Genomic DNA, 21,375 nt, shown 5'->3' with positions numbered 1-21,375 from the left:
AGTGCTTAAACGTGCTTAAACTTGCTTAAATGAGCTGTTCGTATTCGTTTATGTTTGTTTGTTAAAAATCTAAAAAAAACTACACATCACAATTGAAATAGCTCAAACATTAAAATATAATGAACATTACAAACTAATTGTACTAAATCAAAACAAAATAAAGCAAGTCACTACAAAAAATAAAATAGCAAAATGATTAAAACAAAAACCTAAATAAACCCATGTAACACAGGGGCCAATACCTAGTTAATTATAAGGTATTACATTGTTGTTTTTATTAAAACAAAACAAAGACAACAAAGACAACAAAGAGTAAAATGATAACTTAAAACATCTTTCAAAATTAAACCATGAAACTAAAAAAAAATATTAATAAAAACTACATCATTTGATAAAGTTATATGTTATATGCCAAAAATAAAATTTGCCACATTCAAAAAATTTTATTTCTTACACAATCACTGAATATAGAAACAAATGTGTTGTAACTTTTCATACTGGCGAAGAATAAAGTTAAAATCATCACAAAATCAAAGTCATTGTATTGAATTAAAGCAATTTTGTCAAAAGATTAGTACTCATTTTAAGAACCCCAATTGGGAACTATCAATTCCTCATTTTTACACTTTACTATTCTATTCTGGCTGCACCAACAACAGAAACACTTAATAAAACTCTAAAGGCATTGTCATACTTCATTATTGGCATTTTAACACTTGGCTATCATCATGTAAAAAAATATAGTTCAAACACAAATAACCAAAATTATGAACATTGTCATTTCATCGATTAGCACCATTTCAAAGGAGAAGTCTTTAGTGGGAAACCTACGATCCTAAACAGACAGAAGTATTACGACTTAAGCCATAATAACATAATGATTGTTGAGTACGTTGATCTCGTAAGCATGGGACTGTTCTTGGATGCTCCATTGACCTGTGGTTGACATACAATGTGTAATCAAATAATTATTGTTTCGCTTTGAGAGGAATATTGTATTTGACCTGTGATAGACATACAATCCATTGACCTGTGGTACCATTACTAACATTCTTGTTCACAATTTAGGCTTTAATAATAGTAAAATGATTATTAATTAAGCTATACCATCAATTCTAACTAAACACCAACAAAATATGATATTTGAGAGGACCATAACATGAATAACGATAATTTTAGCCACATAAATGATAAACATTAATAGAAGACCTATGAGGCGAAATAATAACAAGAATAAATATACAAAAAAATTATAATGGAATTAGGTTAATGTAATTAAAGTTGTAATAGCTAAGTTTGATTCTATTAAAAAAGATTTTGTTCAATTATATTTTAATTATATCTAATATATATAACAAAGCATATCTAATACTAAATAATAAAAAAGATTAAAATGCATTGCATTACAGTCTAGTCAGGTTTCATATGTCCGGTATCCGCTATAAAAAGCGAACCAAACCGTTCGTTATGGTTTGAAAATTTTTAAACCGACCGAAAGTAAAAAAACTAACTGTGGAACAAAATCGATGACCGGTTTAAACGATTTTAAGGTTTTAAACCGAACAATAGGCATTCATGATTGCTACGTGATTAACAGGGTATGCGTTCAAATACCCACTGCATTGTGCAGGCATCCGTCTATTTTTGAATAATTGATATATAAAATCGCTAATTAATTGCTTATTAATTATAACATAAATTTTGTTAGTTATCGTTCCATGTTTATATCACTGTAAATGATTGTCGATTATTTTTTAATAACGCCATTATTAATTGATATAATTAGAGATATTCATTTTTTAAGTTTTATTAATGATATATTAGCAGTGTGAAGTAATTGTTATAAAATATTTTATAGTCAACTTATAAATACTTAAAATCATACAGTTAAAAATATTAATTATAAGCAGATTTCGTGAGATATATAGCAGTTAATGTTTTCAGACCAAGACCGAACATCGAACCAAATGTCTTACCGGGTCACAGTTCGGACCGGACATTAAACTGGATGATGTCATAATTAATTTAAAAATATTCAAATATTAGATAGTCTAAAAATATTAAAGGTCAAATTTATTAATTGTAAAAGTTGAATCTAATTTTGGTTTTATGCTTGAAAAGAAAGGGCATTTATATATTTTAAATTAAGGAATCTAACACAATTGTTATTTATTTAAGTGAAGTTAGAAAGCATCTTAAATTTCAAACATTAGGTCGTGGGTGTTCAAGACTTTTATTACACATATATTTATTTTCTAAAATTTTACCAAGAGACTATTGTTAGTTGGTTTGGTTATTGGAAACGGGTCGTGGGTTATAAAATTAGAAAACGGGTCCATGTAGTGCAATAATTTATTTATGAATTAAAATATTAGACAGTAATTAGAATTTATTATGAAATAACTGACATGACATCTACTTGACATCCTATATAAAGGTGACACCTACTTAACATTCTATATGAAGGGACTAGTTAAATGTTATGTGGACACTAGATTTTCTTTTAATAGTATAGCTAGATATTTAGATTATATTAGATGTTTACTTATACTAATTAATAATTAATGTTATTAAAAGTTATTTAGTGAGCTTAGGTCAACTAAAATTAGAGGGGAAGTGAAGAGATGGGCTGAAAGGCTATAAGATAAGTTGGAATTTGATTCTTACTAGGTTTTACTATGATGGGCCTTCGGCAACGGGTTTCTTCGGTATAGTATATGGTGGATTTGATTTACCCAGCGTTATCTGTGATCATAAATGTATAAGATCATCTTTTACCATTGGTTACCCAAGTAGGCAGACTTGGACATTTAAAAAAAAAACGATTTAATAGTATACATGCACAGTTTCACACCATTCAAATCTAAATAAAGTATCAATTTTAATATTCAAATGATACGGCTTTTGATAGTTTACTAATCTTTTTTTTTTTTTTTTTGAATGTTAATGCTTTCCTCCTACTATTTACAATATACCACCATTGCCAGGAATCGAACCCTGGACCTCTCACCCAAAGGCCAAAGCCTTTACCATCCCACCAAAGTGAAGATGGCAATTGATTAGAATCTGCTTTGTTAAAGTGATTGGTATGCTAAAAGCCTAAAAGTTTTCCCTCTCATTAATTGCTTTTTAATTTATTATTAACGGTAAACGGTAATCAATCAATTATCAAACTCACTTTACTAACTTTTTTAACAGAAACTAGCATTGTTTTTTTATTTTTAGTGATTTAAAAAGCTTTTTCCTTTTTGAAGTCAAACTTACAATAATTTGTTTGATCCATAGACCATAAACGTTAAATAACTTTTTAGTTATCGATAAAGAATCGGCATTTTATAAAAATGTATGATAAGAGTTAATAATTGTAAACCCGAAGGGAAGTTTTGAGATTTAAAGAATAGGACAAAATGATGATTTAAAGGTATCTTAATATATATCCTTTTCAAGTGTGATGTGTGCTTGGTTTAATCACCTTTCATATATCCATATTCGGGTTGAGCAAGATAATTTTTATCGTCGTCATCATCGCATAGTCTTATGATCTTATGTGGTTTCCTTTTATTGACTTGAACTCGCATTTCTCACGGCCGGCTCAAGTACTTCGGTGGCCTAAAACGTGTTTAAATACGAGGTCTTGTTGTAAAAAAATTGTTTTCCTTTCACTCAAAATAAATTAAGTTGTCATCATTTTTTCCAAATACATAAGTAATGCAATTTCTTATGCCTTCCCAAACCTAATTTAGTTTAAACACCGGTGATAATCACACACATTAATCCAAATCCCAAATTACAAATATATAATTATTATTTTTTTTTTTTTTTGAAAATTGGTGGCCTTCGAAAGTGGGGGCATTCCTCCTTCGTGTGTTTGGATCATCAAACTTCTTTTTTCTATTAACGATAGTCATCCAAGATGTTTACCTATTGAGGTTTTAATACTTACTAGAAAGTAAATGATTTGACATGATTTAATTAACTATGATGCTAATGTCAGTATTGTTGATTAGCATAATAGTCGTCCAAGATGTTTACCTATCGAGTTATTTTACATATTACCAACGGATATTGGTGAGCATGTAAGATGTTATTGGCGAAAATCAATCTGTGGAGATACAAGGATGTTTTGGATGGAATGTCATAGTAAGTAGTTTCCTGAAATGAGGAACCTTTCATCAATATAGGATATTGAATTCATTTGATAGTTCCAATTTCCAAAGATAGTATGTGCGTACAAGTCTGACTAGACCTAAGTAAACGTACATCTAAATTAATTAAGGTAGATTTTTCTTGATGAGATGAAAACAATAAATATCATAACCGTGTATGTGTATGCAAAAGCTATTGGGGGCGAAGTTGTCTTCCTACGTAGGTGAATTATTGTCACCTCAAGTTTGTTGCAGTGACACATCATCCGGACACATGGAAATTTCATCCATTGTGGGTGCTCTAATAGACGGGTTGTTGGAGTTTATTAGTTTTCATTAGTTCATATTAGTTAGTTAGAGTTTTTTATCAATTAGTTAAAATTAGTTAGTTAGACTTTGTCTATAAATACTAGTTTGTAATTACATTTACAACTTAAATGAGAGTCATGATTTGAATTTTACACGGGTCTTTCCCAATGCCTGACAACCCTTCTTCGGTGGCTGGTGAGTGTCCTCTAGTAGTTAAGTTATGGAAGTTTGACTGTTTGCATTGCTGGTGCACAATTAACAAATAAATAAATTAATAGCTGTGTATTTATTGTTTCCAAATGTAATAAGTCTACTTTGAAATTTAAATGGAATTGAATTTGAAATATCAATGAGCCTTAAATAAATTATTAATATTTAAAACAAATTATTTAGCCTTAAATGAATTTTATTGAGCCTTGAATGCATAATAAATAACTCAATGATACACACGTAAACCGGTTTTTAGCTGGTTAAACCTATTTTTTTGAACCGGTTCCAAATAGTCGGGTAAAACTATTTAGAGCTAAAAACTCCTAACTGGGTCTAGCCCAGCAAGTTACAGTTGCTTAAAACCGGTTTTTGTAAAATCGAGTTTAAAATGATTCAATTATGGTTCAGTTTTCGAGTCTGTTCAGTTAATCATTTTGTATCAATTATAACTGATAAATTTAAAGTAATTTCAATCTTCAAAAGTATCAGGTAAAATTAACAAATTCCTAAATATAGATACAAATACTCATCTTGATTATATTTCCATTTTAAAATAGACCGGTTAGTAACTTAGTCTATTGTGGTGGTTGTGTTTACTGTTATCCACTTCTCATGGCTTTTACCAAATCAACTTTAGGGGTAAGAAGAAAAAAATTCCTTAAACAATAATATAAATTAAATTCCAAAACTACCCTTGTCTTAGTTGTATATATATGCAGCTGCTTGCAGTTAATTTGATAACATATACAATATTAAAGGTAAAGAGAGCAGCAATGGCCCCTCCCTCAGGTGACAGCAATGTGGTTGTTTCGTCAAAAAAGCTTGAGAGGCTTCTTAGCATGAAAGGAGGCAAAGATGAAGCTAGTTATGCCAACAACTCTCAAGCCCAGGTACATATTATATTTATTTATTATTCTTTTTCTTCTTTTTTTTCTTTTTTAATCAATCTAGCTTTCTTATTAAATTTCTGTATCTTTCACTACTAGAAAACTGGTTATTTGCGATCGTGATTTTGGATGCAAATTCGACAAAATAACCTTTCACAACATAAAACGCTGCAGCGAAAACTTCGTTTGTAATCCCATGTTACGACCATTTTACGACTGAAATAAGTGAATTGTATATTAAAAGATTATATAAGATATTTAAGGCAAAGAATAATTCATAACTATAATTTACAAGTAAGATGATTTTAATTTATTCTTCCGTCAATCTAATCTTCACAAAATTTATAACAGACTTATCTCAATTTGTTGTAATTCTCTGATTATTGTGATTTCTATTGTACTCATTATATGTAACGTGGAAATTAATGAGGCAATTAACCATAACATCAATTACTCAATAAATTTGTGGTGAGTCTATGGTCTGGTTTTAAGGAAAGATCCATCTTACTAGGCTAGATTTATGGTGTTGTTTGTTGGATCCCATTTTGTCTTTATTATTATTTTTTTTTTCCCTTATTTCTTTGGAATAACTAAGTGTGCTAACATATATTATTAATAATGCTACTTTATCTTTTAACTCTTTATGGATTCAAAATTATGATGTTCTATTACCACATATCTTATCTTTTAATATTTGTTTTTATATTTATCATAATTCCAAGGTTATATAAAATACAAAGAAGCATAAATTAGAAACAATATTGATTAATGTTTTAACGTGTCATCGTGCATGCATGCATGCAGGCAAAGCATGCTCGGTCAATGTTGCATCTTCTAAAGGAAACACTAGACGGTGTGGAGTTGAACATGCCTGAGACACCATTTGTGGTGGCAGATCTTGGTTGCTCTAGCGGAAACAACACCATTTTTATTGTCAATGTCATCATTGAACACATCACGAAGCGGTACGACACTTCGGGCTATGCTGATGTGCCCGAGTTCTCGGCTTTCTTCGCAGACCTCCCTTCGAACGACTTCAACACCCTCTTTCAACTCCTCCCACCGCTAGCACACGATGGTCTTGGTAGCATGGAAGAATGTCTGGCCTCAACCGGCCACCGATCGTTCTTTGCGGCCGGTGTCCCGGGTTCTTTCTACCGCAGGTTGTTTCCGGCTAGGTCGGTTGATGTGTTCTACTCGGCTTTTTCCTTGCATTGGCTCTCTCAGGTAACTTTTAAAGGCAGATATCATATTACTTTATTTTTTAAAGAATTAAGATGAAGAATATATAGAACGATATTGGTGTATTGTGTAAGATATTTTCGGCGTATTGAATAATTGAAAATCATAAGTTTTCTTATCAAGAGATTAAAACGGAAATGAAAATAATAACTTCCACCAATTAATGATAAAGCTATCCTATTCCGACTAGTGTAAAAAAAAGAAATGGGTGGCCAATTAGTGTATAGGAATTCGCGAAGAAATCTTGTGTAGAAAATTTAACTAGCCCTAGTTTTTAGTAGCGGGCTAGTGGCTAAAAAAAATAAAAAAGAAGGTGGAAAACATGTTAGCTTTGTAAGCTATCTAATATTTTGATTTTTTTTTCTCTCTTTCCTGTTAAATATTAATGATTTATTATCTTTTGTAATTGTGATAAATAAAATATTTCTGTTCTAAGTGTTTGTGAGTGTAAATAATATAAAAAAAAATTTAATTGCTTTTGTAAATTTTGGGAAACAAAGTTTACCTCTATTTATTTTTTAATATTTATTGAATGAGTTGTAAGTAGAGAAGAGAGGGAAAACTATAATAATAAAAGTATAAAAAATATTATTTAATTAAATAGAAGAGAGAAAAATATAATTTTTTTTATATTATAAATATAGAGATTAGGATATGAGATAGGTTGAGGATGCTATAATATAGTTACACCATAAAGTCATAATCTTTTAGTTTTTATACCGCGTATGCTATAAATATATTATCTCTCATTTAAGAAAATATTTTTGACAAAACATTTATTTACACTTAATAATTTACAAGTTTCTAACATGGTGATGATAAAATGGTAAATAACTAACCTAATCCTTAAAAAAAAGAGAGAGAAAATAATGATTAACAAACTTAAAACAAATGATAAATATTAATAATTTTTAACCATGGTTTCAGGTGCCGGACATGGTCCTGGACAAATCATCGATGGCATACAACAAGGGAAAGATATTCATCCACGGTGCCAACAAAATCACTGCAAATGCATACAAAAAACAGTTCCAGACAGACCTGGCAGGGTTTCTGAAAATGAGATCAAAAGAGATGAAAAAAGGTGGCTCAATGTTCATTGCTCTATTGGGTCGAACATCTGAGGACCCCACAGACCAAGGTGGGGCCGGGTTGCTGTTTGGGACCCACTTTCAGGATGCTTGGGATGATCTTGTCCAAGAGGTAATAATATCCTATCATTTTATGCTACCGTACTCTTATGATTAGTTTTGGTCCACCTAACCAAAAGTGTTTCGGCTTTACTTGATGTTGATCATACGTGATTGACATTTCCTTTTCATTTTACTGCTCATAAAGAAAAGTTGTGTCGGCATGAGACATGACTAATATGTAGAACTAACGAAATGCCACATAGAGAGAGAATAATGTTGTTGAGACATGAATAATTGAATGTATCATAATGTTTAAAGTGTAGAATATATATATATATATAGACAAAGTAAACTTCAAGTGGATAAGATGGTGCCTCTTTAGCATAATCTTGTTTAACATAACCACGTCATTAAATGTCGTCAACTTGGACAAATTGTGATTTACCTGATTTAGTTGGCTATAAATGTGTGTAAGAAATATGTTGCTTTCTCTAAGGGTTCTAACCACATTACAGAATAAGACGTAGGCTTAGCCGATATAAGGTGTGTTGTTAGATGGTCTGAAATAACGTTTGTTATCCTGGTATTCACGGTGATTTTTTCGTAACGGATTCTCATGGTTAAAAAAATGCATTATGCAGGGATTAATAACAAGTGAGAAAAGAGATGATTTCAACATTCCGGTATATGCACCGAGCTTACAAGACTTTAAGGAAATGGTGGAAGCAAATGGGTCGTTTAGCATAAAGAAACTAGAGGTGTTCCGGGGTGGTAGCCCGTTGGTGGTGAACCGGCCCGATGATGCAACTGAGGTGGGTAGGGCTCTAGCCAATAGCTGTAGAAGTGTGAGTGGAGTGCTAGTGGATGCTCATATAGGAGATAAGCTCGGGAACGAGCTATTCTTGCGGGTGGCTAACCGTGCTACTTACAAAGCGGAGGAGATGCTCGAAAAGCTTCAGTTCTTTCATATCGTAGCCTCGCTTTCTCTTAAATAAATACATATGGATTGTGGGTGGTTTTCATGTTTAATATGGTTTAGGTTTGATCCGTTTATCATATAGAACAGACTGTTAATGGCTATATTTAAAGATATGTTACCATCATGTTAAATATTCATAAAAGGTTTTTGAGCAACGAATTAAGTTAGTGCTGATTCAAGAACAACATATTGGCATTTCACTCTTTCAGAGCCTTGAATATGCGTAATTAGGGGTGTTAATTGGGTCAACCCGATCGGGTTTCGGGTTAATCAGGTCAGGTTAATCGAGTTTTCTTTTAAAAAACTAGCCCGCAACCCGACCCTATTAGGTTTGGGTTTCGGGTTAGTCGGGTTACTCTATATTTTGAGGTTAAATAAAAAATAAGCAACGAAACAAGTTACAACATAGACATATCGGATAACTATAATGTAATATTTGTCACACGCCAATATTATAGTAAGAAGGGGTTTTCAAGTATGCACAGAAACCAAAGCCATTGTAGCCTAACAAAAAAGTATAACATTCAAACAGTTAATTTATCTGATGCAGTTTTGGAAGCGATCAATGACTCAAGAGACTCATGATACTCAAAGACGATAATTTGAACCGAAGGTTCCAAGAAAGTTCTTATTAATTAAAATTCAATATCAAAAACTAAGAAACTAAACAATCAGGATCCCTACTTATAGTAAACAAGAAAAAGATAAAATAGGAAACGAGATAAACATAAAATAATAAAAGATATTAAAAATCAAAATTCAAATTTGGAAATATTCTGCATCATACTCCCCGTCTTCGAAAAAAATCGTCCTCGAGTTTTGCCTTCCGGCCAAAGCCACCCGGATCAAACGGAACATCAATCCGATTCCGGTTTATTGTTATCACAACCCAAATAAACAATTCATCTTCATAGGTTGCCTCAACCAACTCGAGACGTGTACCACCTGGGTCGAAAGGAACATTGAACTGCCTCTTGTTCACTAGCAATTTAGAAACCAATTCAACTTCTATTTTAAATCTCTGCCCCAGTTTAAACCTCTAGAACTCCAAATATTTTGCAAACTAAAACCTTCATGAAAGTGATAGCATTTTTCGATGAAATCATCAGCACCCAAATTAATCACTTTATCTCCTTCCTTATACATGTCAACCATGAAAATAATTGGTAACTCACAATTATTATGGAGATTATTCTCATCTTTGAAAACTTTATTTTCTTCCTTTAATTTTATATGTATTGAGTGGTCCCACTACCATAATTTCCTCAATTTGAATTTGCATATTCTTGATTGGTTGTAACCTTTGCAAGTCAACAACCCCTACGTAATCGGTGATATTGGATTTTCCAAAATTCAAATGATGCGTATCTTGTTGAACATTCAATCCGGCCACAATATTTTCTGGCTTTACTGGAGCTTCCACACCACCATCATCCGCCTCAACGCCACTAATTACCATTAGACCACCTATCACCACCGTAGGGCTACTGCCATAATCTTCATCTTCATCAATATTACTAATCTTGGAAATTGATTCATCACTTCTGAAGAAACACTAACCGGACCCCGAGCGGATTACGGATAACCTGGGGGTTAGATAGGTGTTTCCCACGAGGGGTTAGACCCGGCAAAGATGGTTCTTCTGATAACCTGCAAAACAGACCGTGAGCTCGTCACTGAGAAGGGGGGGTTCCTCCTTGTGACCACCCTCCGGCGTGAGAATCAGACTAGATTGCTCTTTAAATATAAATGTATATTAAGAGATTGCTAGAGCAGATATCAGGTATAATATGTAATACGAGATAGTATATGATGATAATGTGATAAGATGAGATGATCATACCATTTGGGGTATTTATAGCCGAAGGTAGGTTTCCAAGGAGGTGTGGCCGGCTGAATAGTACTCCTGTTCTACCAACTGTGGCCTACGCACGTGCCCTGCTGGTAGTTGGTGGGTAGGCAGCGGCTGATAGTGACCAGGCCTGCTGTGTACTATTCCTTTTCCACCAACTGCCGGCTATGCACGTGGTATGACAGGAGTTGGTGAGTAGGCAGCGGCTAATAGTGACATACAGTACAAGAGCATGCTGCTCGCCATACTGTTGTCAATAAGCTGTCGTATCTTTAGTCAGATCTTTTGCCCATACCTCGTCAGGTACAGTACAGAATATCTTCCCGTATCGTACGGACTGGCTTAGTTGGGCGGGAGTATTCCCCCTCCCGCCTTTGTGCGGGATTGTTCCCGGCTTTGCTCATTCCTTCAGGTGACAACTGAATGAGAGCTAAGTGCCTTGTGCGTGTAGCCTTGCTGCGCGGGTGGCCTTCCCTGATGGCTTGTATCCGCAGCTGCGGGAACAGGCAGAGTACTTCACCATTGGGAGGCATTTCCTGCGGGAACAGCTTGCGTACTGCGCGTAAGGACGTCACGTCTCTGAGCATGGTGGGTCCTGCGTATCCAGTTGGTTTCTGCGCAGACGTCTCTTTTCAAGGTGAGTCTTACGGGTCCAACTGGGCTCTGCTGGGACCTACCTCTTCAAGTCCCCCCAGTCCAATGTTCTTCTCATGAATGTTTAATAAAGTGAGGTGAACTTTTGGACTTAAGCAAAGGGTTTTTGAAAAGGGGTTTTAGTTTTAAGGTTTTCCATGGGGATTCTTCCCGCGGAAGTCCTTATGTCACTTGCAGAAATTCCCGACTTTCCTGCTTGATCTTTGGGTATGATGCGGGTAGGTCTGTAACCTCCTCGCAAGTCAGGAGCGTTGAGTCCCACTTGTGTGGATTCTCCATGAGGTTTTGGTAGTTTTGAACATAGTGATCAATTATGTTAAAACCACCAATTCCATCCTGGAGCTTCAAACAATGTAGCTCTCGACGTTCCCGCTATGCGGGGATGTTATTTCCGTTTCCGCAAGCATTGCCCAGAAGATCCTTCTTGGTTTCAATTCCCTGCGGAGCGCTAGGTATGTGAAGGGTTTTGCCTTAACACTGTACCCGCGCTCGTCTTACGGTTACTTTACTTCCAAGGTATTCCTGGCGTCAATTCCCTGCGGGTGCTAGGTATGTGAAGGGTTTTGCCTTAACACTGTACCCGCACCCGTCTTATGGTTACTTGGTTGCCAAGGTATTCTTGGCTTCAATTCCCTGCAGGTGCTAAGTATGTGAAGGGTTTTGCCTTAACACTGTACCCGCACCCGTCTTATGGTTACTTGGTTGCCAAGGTATTCCTGGCGTCAATTCCCTGCGGGTGCTAGGTATGTGAAGGGTTTTGCCTTAACACTGTACCCGCACCCGTCTTATGGTTACTTGGTTGCCAAGGTATTCTTGGCTTCAATTCCCTGCAGGTGCTAAGTATGTGAAGGGTTTTGCCTTAACACTGTACCCGCACCCGTCTTATGGTTACTTGGTTGCCAAGGTAAGGGGTATTTTCCCGCTTACTTTTGAATCTTTTTGAATTTTTTTTGAAATTCGAAGAGTTGGTGAAAGGATAAGAACAGTCCAAACCTCTGAAACGTCGTGCGACGGTTTCTTCTGACTGTGTCAGGACGTGCAGGAAGTTATGGTGACGTGACAGTACATGGTCATTCCAGACGCTTTTTCAGGCGCGTGGGCGCGATTTTTCGGGCGCGTGGCCGCGAAATTAATGGTACGCGTCCTTTCAACAGCTGTTGCCAGCTTGGTTTTTGCCACGTGTCATAGTTTCATTGCACCTTCGATTTCTCTCTCCTCCGCATTAAATTCATCGCATTAATTGCGATTAGTATATAAAGGGGGAGAGGGTTCTTTGTAATCCACACTTTCACTCTTCTCTTCATCTTCAAAACGATTTCCGGCAAATACTCACCTTTCAGTCGAGCATTCTCTTGAAATCGTTTTCTTCTTTCATCTGCAAGATGTCTTCTCGTGATCTCGAATCTACAGCCCAGGAGGCTGGGGTGTTTGCCGATGACAAGAGTACTGCTGGCGAGTGCCAGTGTGCTCTGCCTGTCGATCTGTATCAGTACATCGTCAGGAAGTTCATGCTCGAGTCTCTCGAGCCTGAGTTTCCTGAATCCCATCAGACGGTGTATGATGCCCCCAGAGGCAAGATCGGGGTTTATGCTGCATTCTTTGTTTATGGGAATCTTAGGTTCCCATTGAAAAAGTTTGTGTACCGTGTCCTGGAGAGGCACGGTGTACACCTGACCGAGGTGCACCCGATGGCGATCGCGAAGATTCGCCACTTCGAGTGGGTGTGCCGGATTCTGGGCATTGAGCCCTATGTCGACCGCCTGATGACCTTCTACTCCTGGAGGTGCATCCAGGGGTGGTATACGCTGATAACCCGGATTAAGGGTTTGAAGATTTGCGCAACCGAGCGCAGTCTTCGCTCGTGGAAGCGGGAGTTCTTCTACATCTCCGCTCGCGCCATCCCCCTTGCCATGAAATTCAAGAATGGGCAAGCACTTCCCAGCCTTCACGCCTCCAACTACCAGGAGGCGAAATGGTTCTCAAAGATATCCCGAGTCCAATCTCCGGTTTACCGGTTTGCGGAGTCCGGGATGGTGATGCTCGGGATGAGCCGGGTGTGGAAGGATGCGGATGCGCGAAAGATCCCGATCGTCCTCGAATACGGTTTGAACTCTATTCCTTACGGTATGCTCTGTTTCTTTTTGTTGATTTAGAATCTCTTCTAACTTCTTTCCTGTTTATTTCAGAGGGGAACGACTTGCAGTCGCTCCTGTATCCGCGGGAGGCTGACGGTCCCGCCCGGATGGGTACTCGTGCTCTAGATGAGAACGAGTTGCCCATCCTAGAACAAACGGCGGATCGGTTCGTGGAGGTCTACCCGCTAGGCCACGAGATCCTTAGCGCCAGGCGGCCAGGTAAGGCGCTATTCAACCCTCGACCCCTCAATGTTGAAACCTCTGCCGGAATTCCTCTAATCTTATGTTCTGATGAGGAATCCGCAGATGGTCCTCCGTTGGTGCGGAAGAAGAAGGCTGCCGGCGGGAAGGGGAAGGAGAAGGTGGCCTCCACTGCCGATCCGGTGCCTCGGTCTGACTCAGAGGCCGAGAGCGAGGAGGTGGCGGGGAACCCCGGTGGTGATAAGACCACCGCTCCGGAGGCTGCGACTGTGACCTCCGGAGAGCCCCGGATGACGACGGTGAGCGGCGCAAAGAGGCCGGCTCCATCGGGTTCGTCCCCGCCTGTCCGCACTTTTAGGCTCAAGAAAACCCGTAAGTACAGACTTCCTTTATCTTTAACTTCATAGCTTTCCATCATTAACACTTAACTTCTTTATGCAGGCGTGGATGTTGACGCATTCCAGGGTGGAACGCAGAGGAGTACCCCTCCGCCCATGACGGTAGGCTTGGTCAGCCTACCTGAGGCGACGACCCAGGCGGCTGCGCCTGCGCCTGGTTCCGCTGGTTCAGTTGCTCACTCCGTTGAGCCGACTGTTCCAGCTGTGATGACGTCACCGCCGGCTGTGAGTGCCATTTTTACCGCATCTTTCACTGAGCCGGCGGTTACTTTTGCTGAGGATTCCGTAGCGGCGACCGCGGCGGCTTTTACCATGCCTCCTCCGTCATCGGCAACGACGGCCGATCCTTCAGGTATGCATGGGGCTTATCGCCAACCTCTGCCTCCTTCCCATCTGCCTGACCTCTTGGATGGATTTCCCTTGGGTTCAGGTGATGGGTTTGGCGGCTATCGGCCTGTTGTTGACCCTACAGGTGCGTAGGGTTCTTTTGGCCCTTTTCATATTTTTATCATCTTTTCCTAACTGCTTTATGTTTTTTGCAGTGTCGGATTCCAATGAAGTGTATGTTCCACGATGGAACATCCGCCGAGGAACAACCCTTCGCACACCTGTGGAGTGCATGGAGTGGGCTCGTCACGCAGCTCCCAGTGGTGCGTTGGGGGAAGCCATGGCTAGCTACCAGGAGGGTAGGCTAACCAATGAGCTTCGGGTTCTCCTGGCCCGGATGCAGCCGCGCGTCGAGCTGCTTTGTCGTGAAAACGACAAGTTAAAAGCAGCTCGCATTAAAGAAGTAGCTCAGGCGCGGGCTGTCTGGGAGGAGAATAGGAGGCTCTCCGCGGCTGCTGCGGAGAAGGAGAAGGCCTTCAAGGCTCTCGAGGTTGAAGTTCAGGCCCGGCTCGAGGCCCGTTCCAAGGCTGCCCAAGCTGTTAACGAACAGCTTCGGCTGGCTAAGGAAACTGCAAGGAACGCAACCGAGAGGGCCACCAAGGCTGAAGCTGTTGCTGAGCCTCTACGCGTGGAGAATGAGGAGCTTAAAGCCAAATTAGATGCTCTCCAGCAGGCTCATGATGCCTTGGCGATGGAAGACGCCAAAAAGCTCCAAGAGATCTTGGACCAGAGGGGGGTGCTTGACCACACTGAGCAGAAGCTAAAGGGCATCTAAGAGGCTGCGGCTAAAGAAGTGTTGCTTGCCAACCTCAACAAGAATGAAGCCGAACGCGCCCGTAACGAAGCTCAAGCTGCCCTCCAGGAGGCTCTGGTTGCCAAGGAATGGCTTCTTCGAGAAGCGTTGTCTCAAGTATGCTTTTCATGTCTTTACGCTTTTCTTTGTAAATAGAAAAGGTTCTGATACTTGTATTTTCTTTTTTGTAGGTTGTGCATCGAGTCTTCACGGAGACGTCTTATGACGATGCTTTGAGCGCAGCCCTCAACGCTTCTCATGAGGATGGGGAAAAGGCCGGCTTCCTGCTTGGTCTAGGGTTCGTTGAGAAAGGCATCCCGCCTTCCAACTTCCCTTTATTTGATGTGGATACTGAAGCTGTATACGACCAAGCAGTGAATCAGTATGCCGCCTTCCCGCATCCGGTGGTGGAGAAGGTAAACGAAGTTGCTGCTGCTGATGATGGGCTAGCTATCCTTAAAGCTTTCCTTGAACTACCACGCTCTACTGATGGTGCTGGTCCAAGTGGAAGTGGCCCTGAAGCTTGATCCTGAAGATCCCTTCCCACTGCTAGGATAGATTTAGCTTGTATAGATTTATATTCTTGTAGGCGGGTAGTTACCCGGCCATTCTTGTAATGAATATTATGAAATATAAATCTTTGTGCGAGTAAGACCGCTACTTTCACTGGATTCCTTGCTTTATAAACGTTATATGACTTGCATACTTTAGTTTAAATTATCAATTTTCCAAATGTTTAGAATAAGTTAACCTTTGAACGTGGTAGATAATAGGTTGAAGTTTTGCTTCCTCTTTCGTGATTGTGCGGGTAGGACCGTCACTTGCACTTAGTAGGATGGCTAAACTTTACCTATATCTGACCTGCGTAGAGGTTTTCCTCATCTTTATAGAAATTTTCTAAGTGTTTTAGAATAAGTTAACCTTTGAACGTGGTAGATAATAGGTTGAAGGTTTGCTTCCTCTTTCGTGATTGTGCGGGTAGGACCGTCACTTGCAGTTAGTAGGATGGCTAAACTTTACCTATATCTAACCTGCGTGTAGGTTTTCCTCATCCTTAGAAATTCTCTGTTTTGAATAAGTTAACCGCTCAACGCGCGGTTGTCAATAGGTTCGGTTTCCTCTCATGATTTGTGCGGTTAGGACCGGCACTTTCATTTAGTTGGATGACCAAAGTTTACCTATGACTGACCTGCGTGAAGGTTTGTCGTTTTTTGGGTTTATGCGGGTTTTGCCGCCTTCCCCACGCAACGACTTTCCACGTAATTATGCTGTGAAAACCGGCATATCCGTGTTGAATAAATTAACCGTTCGACGCGCGGTTGTTAATAGGTTAGTGTTCAGTTTCCTCTATCATGATTCATGCGGATAGACCGGCACTTTCATTTAGTGGGATGACTGAACTTTACCCTTCAACTGACCTGCTTGAAGGTTTGCCGTTTTTTGGGTTTATGCGGGTTTTGCCGCCTTCCCCACGCAACGACTTTCCACGTAATTATGCGGTGAAAACCGGCATATCCGTGTTGAATAAATTAACCGTTCGACGCGCGGTTGTTAATAGGTTAGTGTTCAGTTTCCTCTTATCATGATTCCTGCGGATAGACCGGCACTTTCATTTAGTGGGATGACTGAACTTTACCTTTAACTGACCTGCGTGAAGGTTTGCCGTTTTTTGGGTTTATGCGGGTTTTGCCGCCTTCCCCACAACGACTTCTTTCACACCTATGTATGCGGTGAAGACCGGCATCAGTGTTGAAAGTTAAAGTATAAATGTAAAATTATCAGCGTCGATGTTCTAAGGAGAATCATTTCCATTAGAAGTGGCTCTGGGCCTTTTCTTTACAAATTTGGAATTGATCTACATGCAAACTGTGTAATTGAGCTCCCTTCCATGTTGTTGGGATGGGAGTGCCATCGAGCCGATATGCACCTGGTTCGGGATCTCGTTCTTTACGCAGCATGTAGTCTCCAACATTGAAGCTGCAATTTTATTCGTGTTTTTCCCCAGCTGGGGTTCTACACGCATCAGCCTGCTCAGCATTCATTGCGCCACGAGGTGCGCGAGCGTCCCATCTCTGACAAATGCTTCGATCATGTCCTTTACGTCTGTGCATTCTTCAGTGTTGTGGCCGTTTGTCCTGTGAAAATCACAGTATTTGCTCCGATCAGCATTGTGACGATGTCGGATTATTGGAGCCTTTGGCCATGGGAGCTCCTCCGTGGCGAATATCTCGGTGACGCTTTTGGTGAGTGGCGTCCATCTGGAGTTCTGGTGCGACTGTACGCTATCCCTTCCGCCCAACCGATGTTGCAAGCCGGATGAGGTGTCAAAGTTTACCCTTGACTGCCAAATGCCTAGCTTCCGTTTTTTGTTTAGTCGGGCGGTGAGGACGTTGTCTTCTCTTGTTTTCTGGGTGTAGAGGTTTGTGCTCTGTGGGAGATCTCTACCAGTTGCTTCTCCGTTTCCGCAAAGCGTTTTGCTGCTGTCATGATGGCATCCCATGTGGATGGCATGCCATCTTTACCCGTTAAAGTGCGGATGAGCTCTGGGTCGTTCGCGCCCTGGATGAAAGCAGCGCGAACAAGATCTTCGCTGATATTACCCAGACTTAGCTTCTTTGAATTGAAGCGAGTGATGAAGTCTAGCAAAGATTCATCTTCCTCTCGAATGCATTTGAGGATTGTCCATTGCTCTTCGGTATACTTTCGTTGTTGGCTGAAGTGTTGGCTAAACTTCTGTTGGAAGTCTGCCCAGTCGTAGATGTGGTTGACCGGTAGACGATCGAACCACGCTCTAGCTGGCCCAACAAGCGTCATTTGGAACATGTAACACCACGTAGGTTCCGTCCAATTGCTGACGGTTGCCCCCGCTATGAATCTGTTCAAATGATCGTCTGGGTTAGATATACCATCATATGTGCCTATGTTGGACATCTGTTTGGCACTTTTTGGGGCGATTGCTTCCGCAATGTCCCTTGCAAATTTGGACGTTCCCGCATTTGCCACAGTTGGTCTGAATGTTTTGGAGAAGTCACGTGGATTTCCACCTGTGTTTTTTGGTTTGAAGGCTTCTCCAAAACGCCTTCTCGGTTGGGAGTCCGTTTCCTTACGCTTCCCTTTTGCCCTATGGCGAGGGTTCGCGTCGATGTCGGGTTCCTCCGAGTCATCGTCCAAGTATTCTTCGAATTCGTCAGCCTGTTGGACGGAACGCAAGCGTTCGTCCAACTCAGCTTGGAATTCCTTCTGACGTGCCTCCGCCCATGCCTTAACTTCATCGAGTGTTTGGCGGGGGAGTCTTGTTCATTTCTCTAACTGGGTATCGGTGAATCCCAGTGAGCGATTATTTACTGCACTTGCCCCAGCTTGGGTAACTGGGGTAGTGTTCGTAAAATTTACTTCACTTGCCCCGGCTTGGGTAACCGGGGTAGTGTTTGTAAAGACTGTGTAGTCGCCGGTATTCCCCCCAGTAGCTGGGGTTGTGGTTACCGGAGTTTCTTTAACCATCTTTCCAGAAGTTTGAAAAAACTGAAAAGAAATAAAGTTCTAGCTTTTATGCACGGATGGCGCCAATGAAGAAACACTAACCGGACCCCGAGCGGATTACGGATAACCTGGGGGTTAGATAGGTGTTTCCCACGAGGGGTTAGACCCGGAAAAGATGGTTCTTCTGATAACCTGCAAAACAGACCGTGAGCTCGTCAATGAGAATGGGGGGTTCCTCCTTGTGACCACCCTCCGGCGTGAGAATCAGACTAGATTGCTCTTTAAATATAAATGTATATTAAGAGATTGCTAGAGCAGATATCAGGTATAATATGTAATACGAGATAGTATATGATGATAATGTGATAAGATGAGATGATCATACCATTTGGGGTATTTATAGCCGAAGGTAGGTTTCCAAGGAGGTGTGGCCGGCTGAATAGTATTCCTTTCTACCAACTGTGGCCTACGCACGTGCCCTGCTGGTAGTTGGTGGGTAGGCAGCGGCTGATAGTGACCAGGCCTGCTGTGTACTATTCCTTTTCCACCAACTGCCGGCTATGCACGTGGTATGACAGGAGTTGGTGAGTAGGCAGCGGCTAATAGTGACATACAGTACAAGAGCATGCTGCTCGCCATACTGTTGTCAATAAGCTGTCGTATCTTTAGTCAGATCTTTTGCCCATACCTCGTCAGGTACAGTACAGAAGATCTTCCCGTATCATACGGACTGGCTTAGTTGGGCGGGAGTATTCCCCCTCCCGCCTTTGTGCGGGATTGTTCCCGGCTTTGCTCATTCCTTCAGGTGACAACTGAATGAGAGCTAAGTGCCTTGTGCGTGTAGCCTTGCTGCGCGGGAGGCCTTCCCTGATGGCTTGTATCCGCAGCTGCGGGAACAGGCAGAGTACTTCACCATTGGGAGGCATTTCCTGCGGGAACAGCTTGCGTACTGCGCGTAAGGACGTCACGTCTCTGAGCATGGTGGGTCCTGCGTATCCAGTTGGTTTCTGCGCAGACGTCTCTTTTCAAGGTGAGTCTTGCGGGTCCAACTGGGCTCTGCTGGGACCTACCTCTTCAACTTCCATTAAGAATAGTTTTTATCAGCCGACATTCTTCTTCATCAAAATCAATCCGGTCATCATCGAACCTCGGTCCGTCTTCAGCGAACCTCGGCCCGTCTTCCGATATACACTCCTGATAGATCGGTTCATAGAACCGAGGTGGGTGATAGTAAGACGGCGGCTGCTCTCCGCCGCCACCTTCGTCCCAGACGAAGGTGCTCGACTCGATTTCCGCCTTACTCATCTCCCGTTGTAACTCGAGATCGCGGACTCGTTTATGGAGCCGGTGGATCTTTTCAAGATCGCGGACTCGTTGTTGGAGTCGTTTGATTTTCTTAAGATCCCGTGGGTCGGAACATACTCCACCACTGCCTCGGTCGGCGACTCTGCGAGTAGGACGTCGATCTTTTCTACGAGCACAAGAATAGAAAACACTCGTGTCGTTGCCTCTGTCAGCGAATCTACGAGCAAACAAGTATTCACGTTCATGTCGAGCCATTTGAAAACCAAAAGCTCTTATACCAACTGATGCAGTTTTGGAAGCGATCAATGGCTCAAGAGACTCATGATAATCAAAGACGATAATTTGAACCGAAGGTTCCAAGAACGAATTTCTTATTAATTAAAATTCAATATCAAAAACTAAGAAACTAAACAATCAGGATCCCTACTTATAGTAAATAAGGAAAAGATAAACTAGGAAATGAGATAAACATAACATAATAAAAGATATTAAAAATCAAAATTCAAATTTGAAGATATTCTGCATCATTATCAAGAACTACAAATGTGATTGCAAATAGCTACAATGGGAACTTTAAAATAGACATCTAATATAAGTATCACATTAATATTGCTTACACATACTGATAGTAATATGTTATTAAACAGTAATATGAAGCCTTTTAGAATGGAATTTGGTTCTTATTTACCTGTGAACTGAACTGTGTAATGGTAAAAATTAGGTGGGTTTGGGTTGTTTAATTAGAGTAGCAACTAAAAGGCTTGGTGGGTGGGCGTCTGGGCTTTGGTAAGCTAGTTCAGGATATTTGGGTTAACCCGAAACCCTATTATTGTCAAAAAAAAAACCCAAAACCCGATTATTTTCAAAAAAAAAAACGAACCCGACCCTATTAACAGTTCGGGTTAACCCGATTAATACTTTTTGACCCTATTCAACCCAACCCTAATTAATTTATTCGGGTTCGGGTCGAGTTAATCAGATTCAGTCATTTTGGACATCCCTATGCATAATTGGCATGTATCCAGTAATTAAGTTGCTCCTTACGATTAAGATGTTGGAAGATCGGGTATAAGTGTGCGTGAATGAATGTCTAAAAAATTGGAGTGGTAACACTTTGTCCCACATTGGTTGGGGAACAGATTCAAGAATGGTTTATAAGATGTTATTGTTATTACCCATTTGAAAATTTGTGATGTGTTTTACTACAACTCCTACCCGTGCGCAAAGGAGGTGCAAAATCGGGTTTCCGGACTAAAAATCTATCG

The 21,375-nt window shown here is 40.2% G+C and overlaps 1 protein-coding gene across 1 annotated transcript; it reads left to right on the top strand.

The window, feature by feature from the left end:
* The first annotated feature begins 5,327 nt into the window (after positions 1 to 5,327).
* On the top strand, positions 5,328 to 8,977 carry LOC143597714 (indole-3-acetate O-methyltransferase 1-like). The gene is made up of 4 exons (XM_077076135.1): positions 5,328 to 5,554; positions 6,356 to 6,778; positions 7,721 to 7,996; positions 8,568 to 8,977. Exons 1-4 carry the CDS (start codon positions 5,378 to 5,380, stop codon positions 8,919 to 8,921), a joined length of 1,230 nt encoding a protein of 409 aa, XP_076932250.1. The 5' UTR covers positions 5,328 to 5,377; the 3' UTR covers positions 8,922 to 8,977.
* Positions 8,978 to 21,375: the final 12,398 nt, after the last annotated feature.

Source organism: Bidens hawaiensis, unplaced genomic scaffold, assembly GCF_021521415.1.
Source record: "Bidens hawaiensis isolate Kalapana, Puna unplaced genomic scaffold, B.hawaiensis_p1.1 tig00048928_1, whole genome shotgun sequence".
NCBI classification, from domain to species: domain Eukaryota; kingdom Viridiplantae; phylum Streptophyta; class Magnoliopsida; order Asterales; family Asteraceae; genus Bidens; species Bidens hawaiensis.
This window is presented reverse-complemented; position numbering and strand designations above follow the sequence as displayed.

What these genes read in the sequence shown, in the direction of transcription:
- LOC143597714 (XM_077076135.1), top strand. Translation starts at nt 5,378, where the DNA reads ATGCAGCTGCTTGCAGTTAATTTGATAACATATACAATATTAAAGGTA. An exon ending in CCTTGCATTGGCTCTCTCAG is followed by an intron (nt 6,779 to 7,720) that starts GTAACTTTTAAA and finishes CCATGGTTTCAG; the next exon opens with GTGCCGGACATGGTCCTGGA. An exon ending in GGGATGATCTTGTCCAAGAG is followed by an intron (nt 7,997 to 8,567) that starts GTAATAATATCC and finishes TGCATTATGCAG; the next exon opens with GGATTAATAACAAGTGAGAA.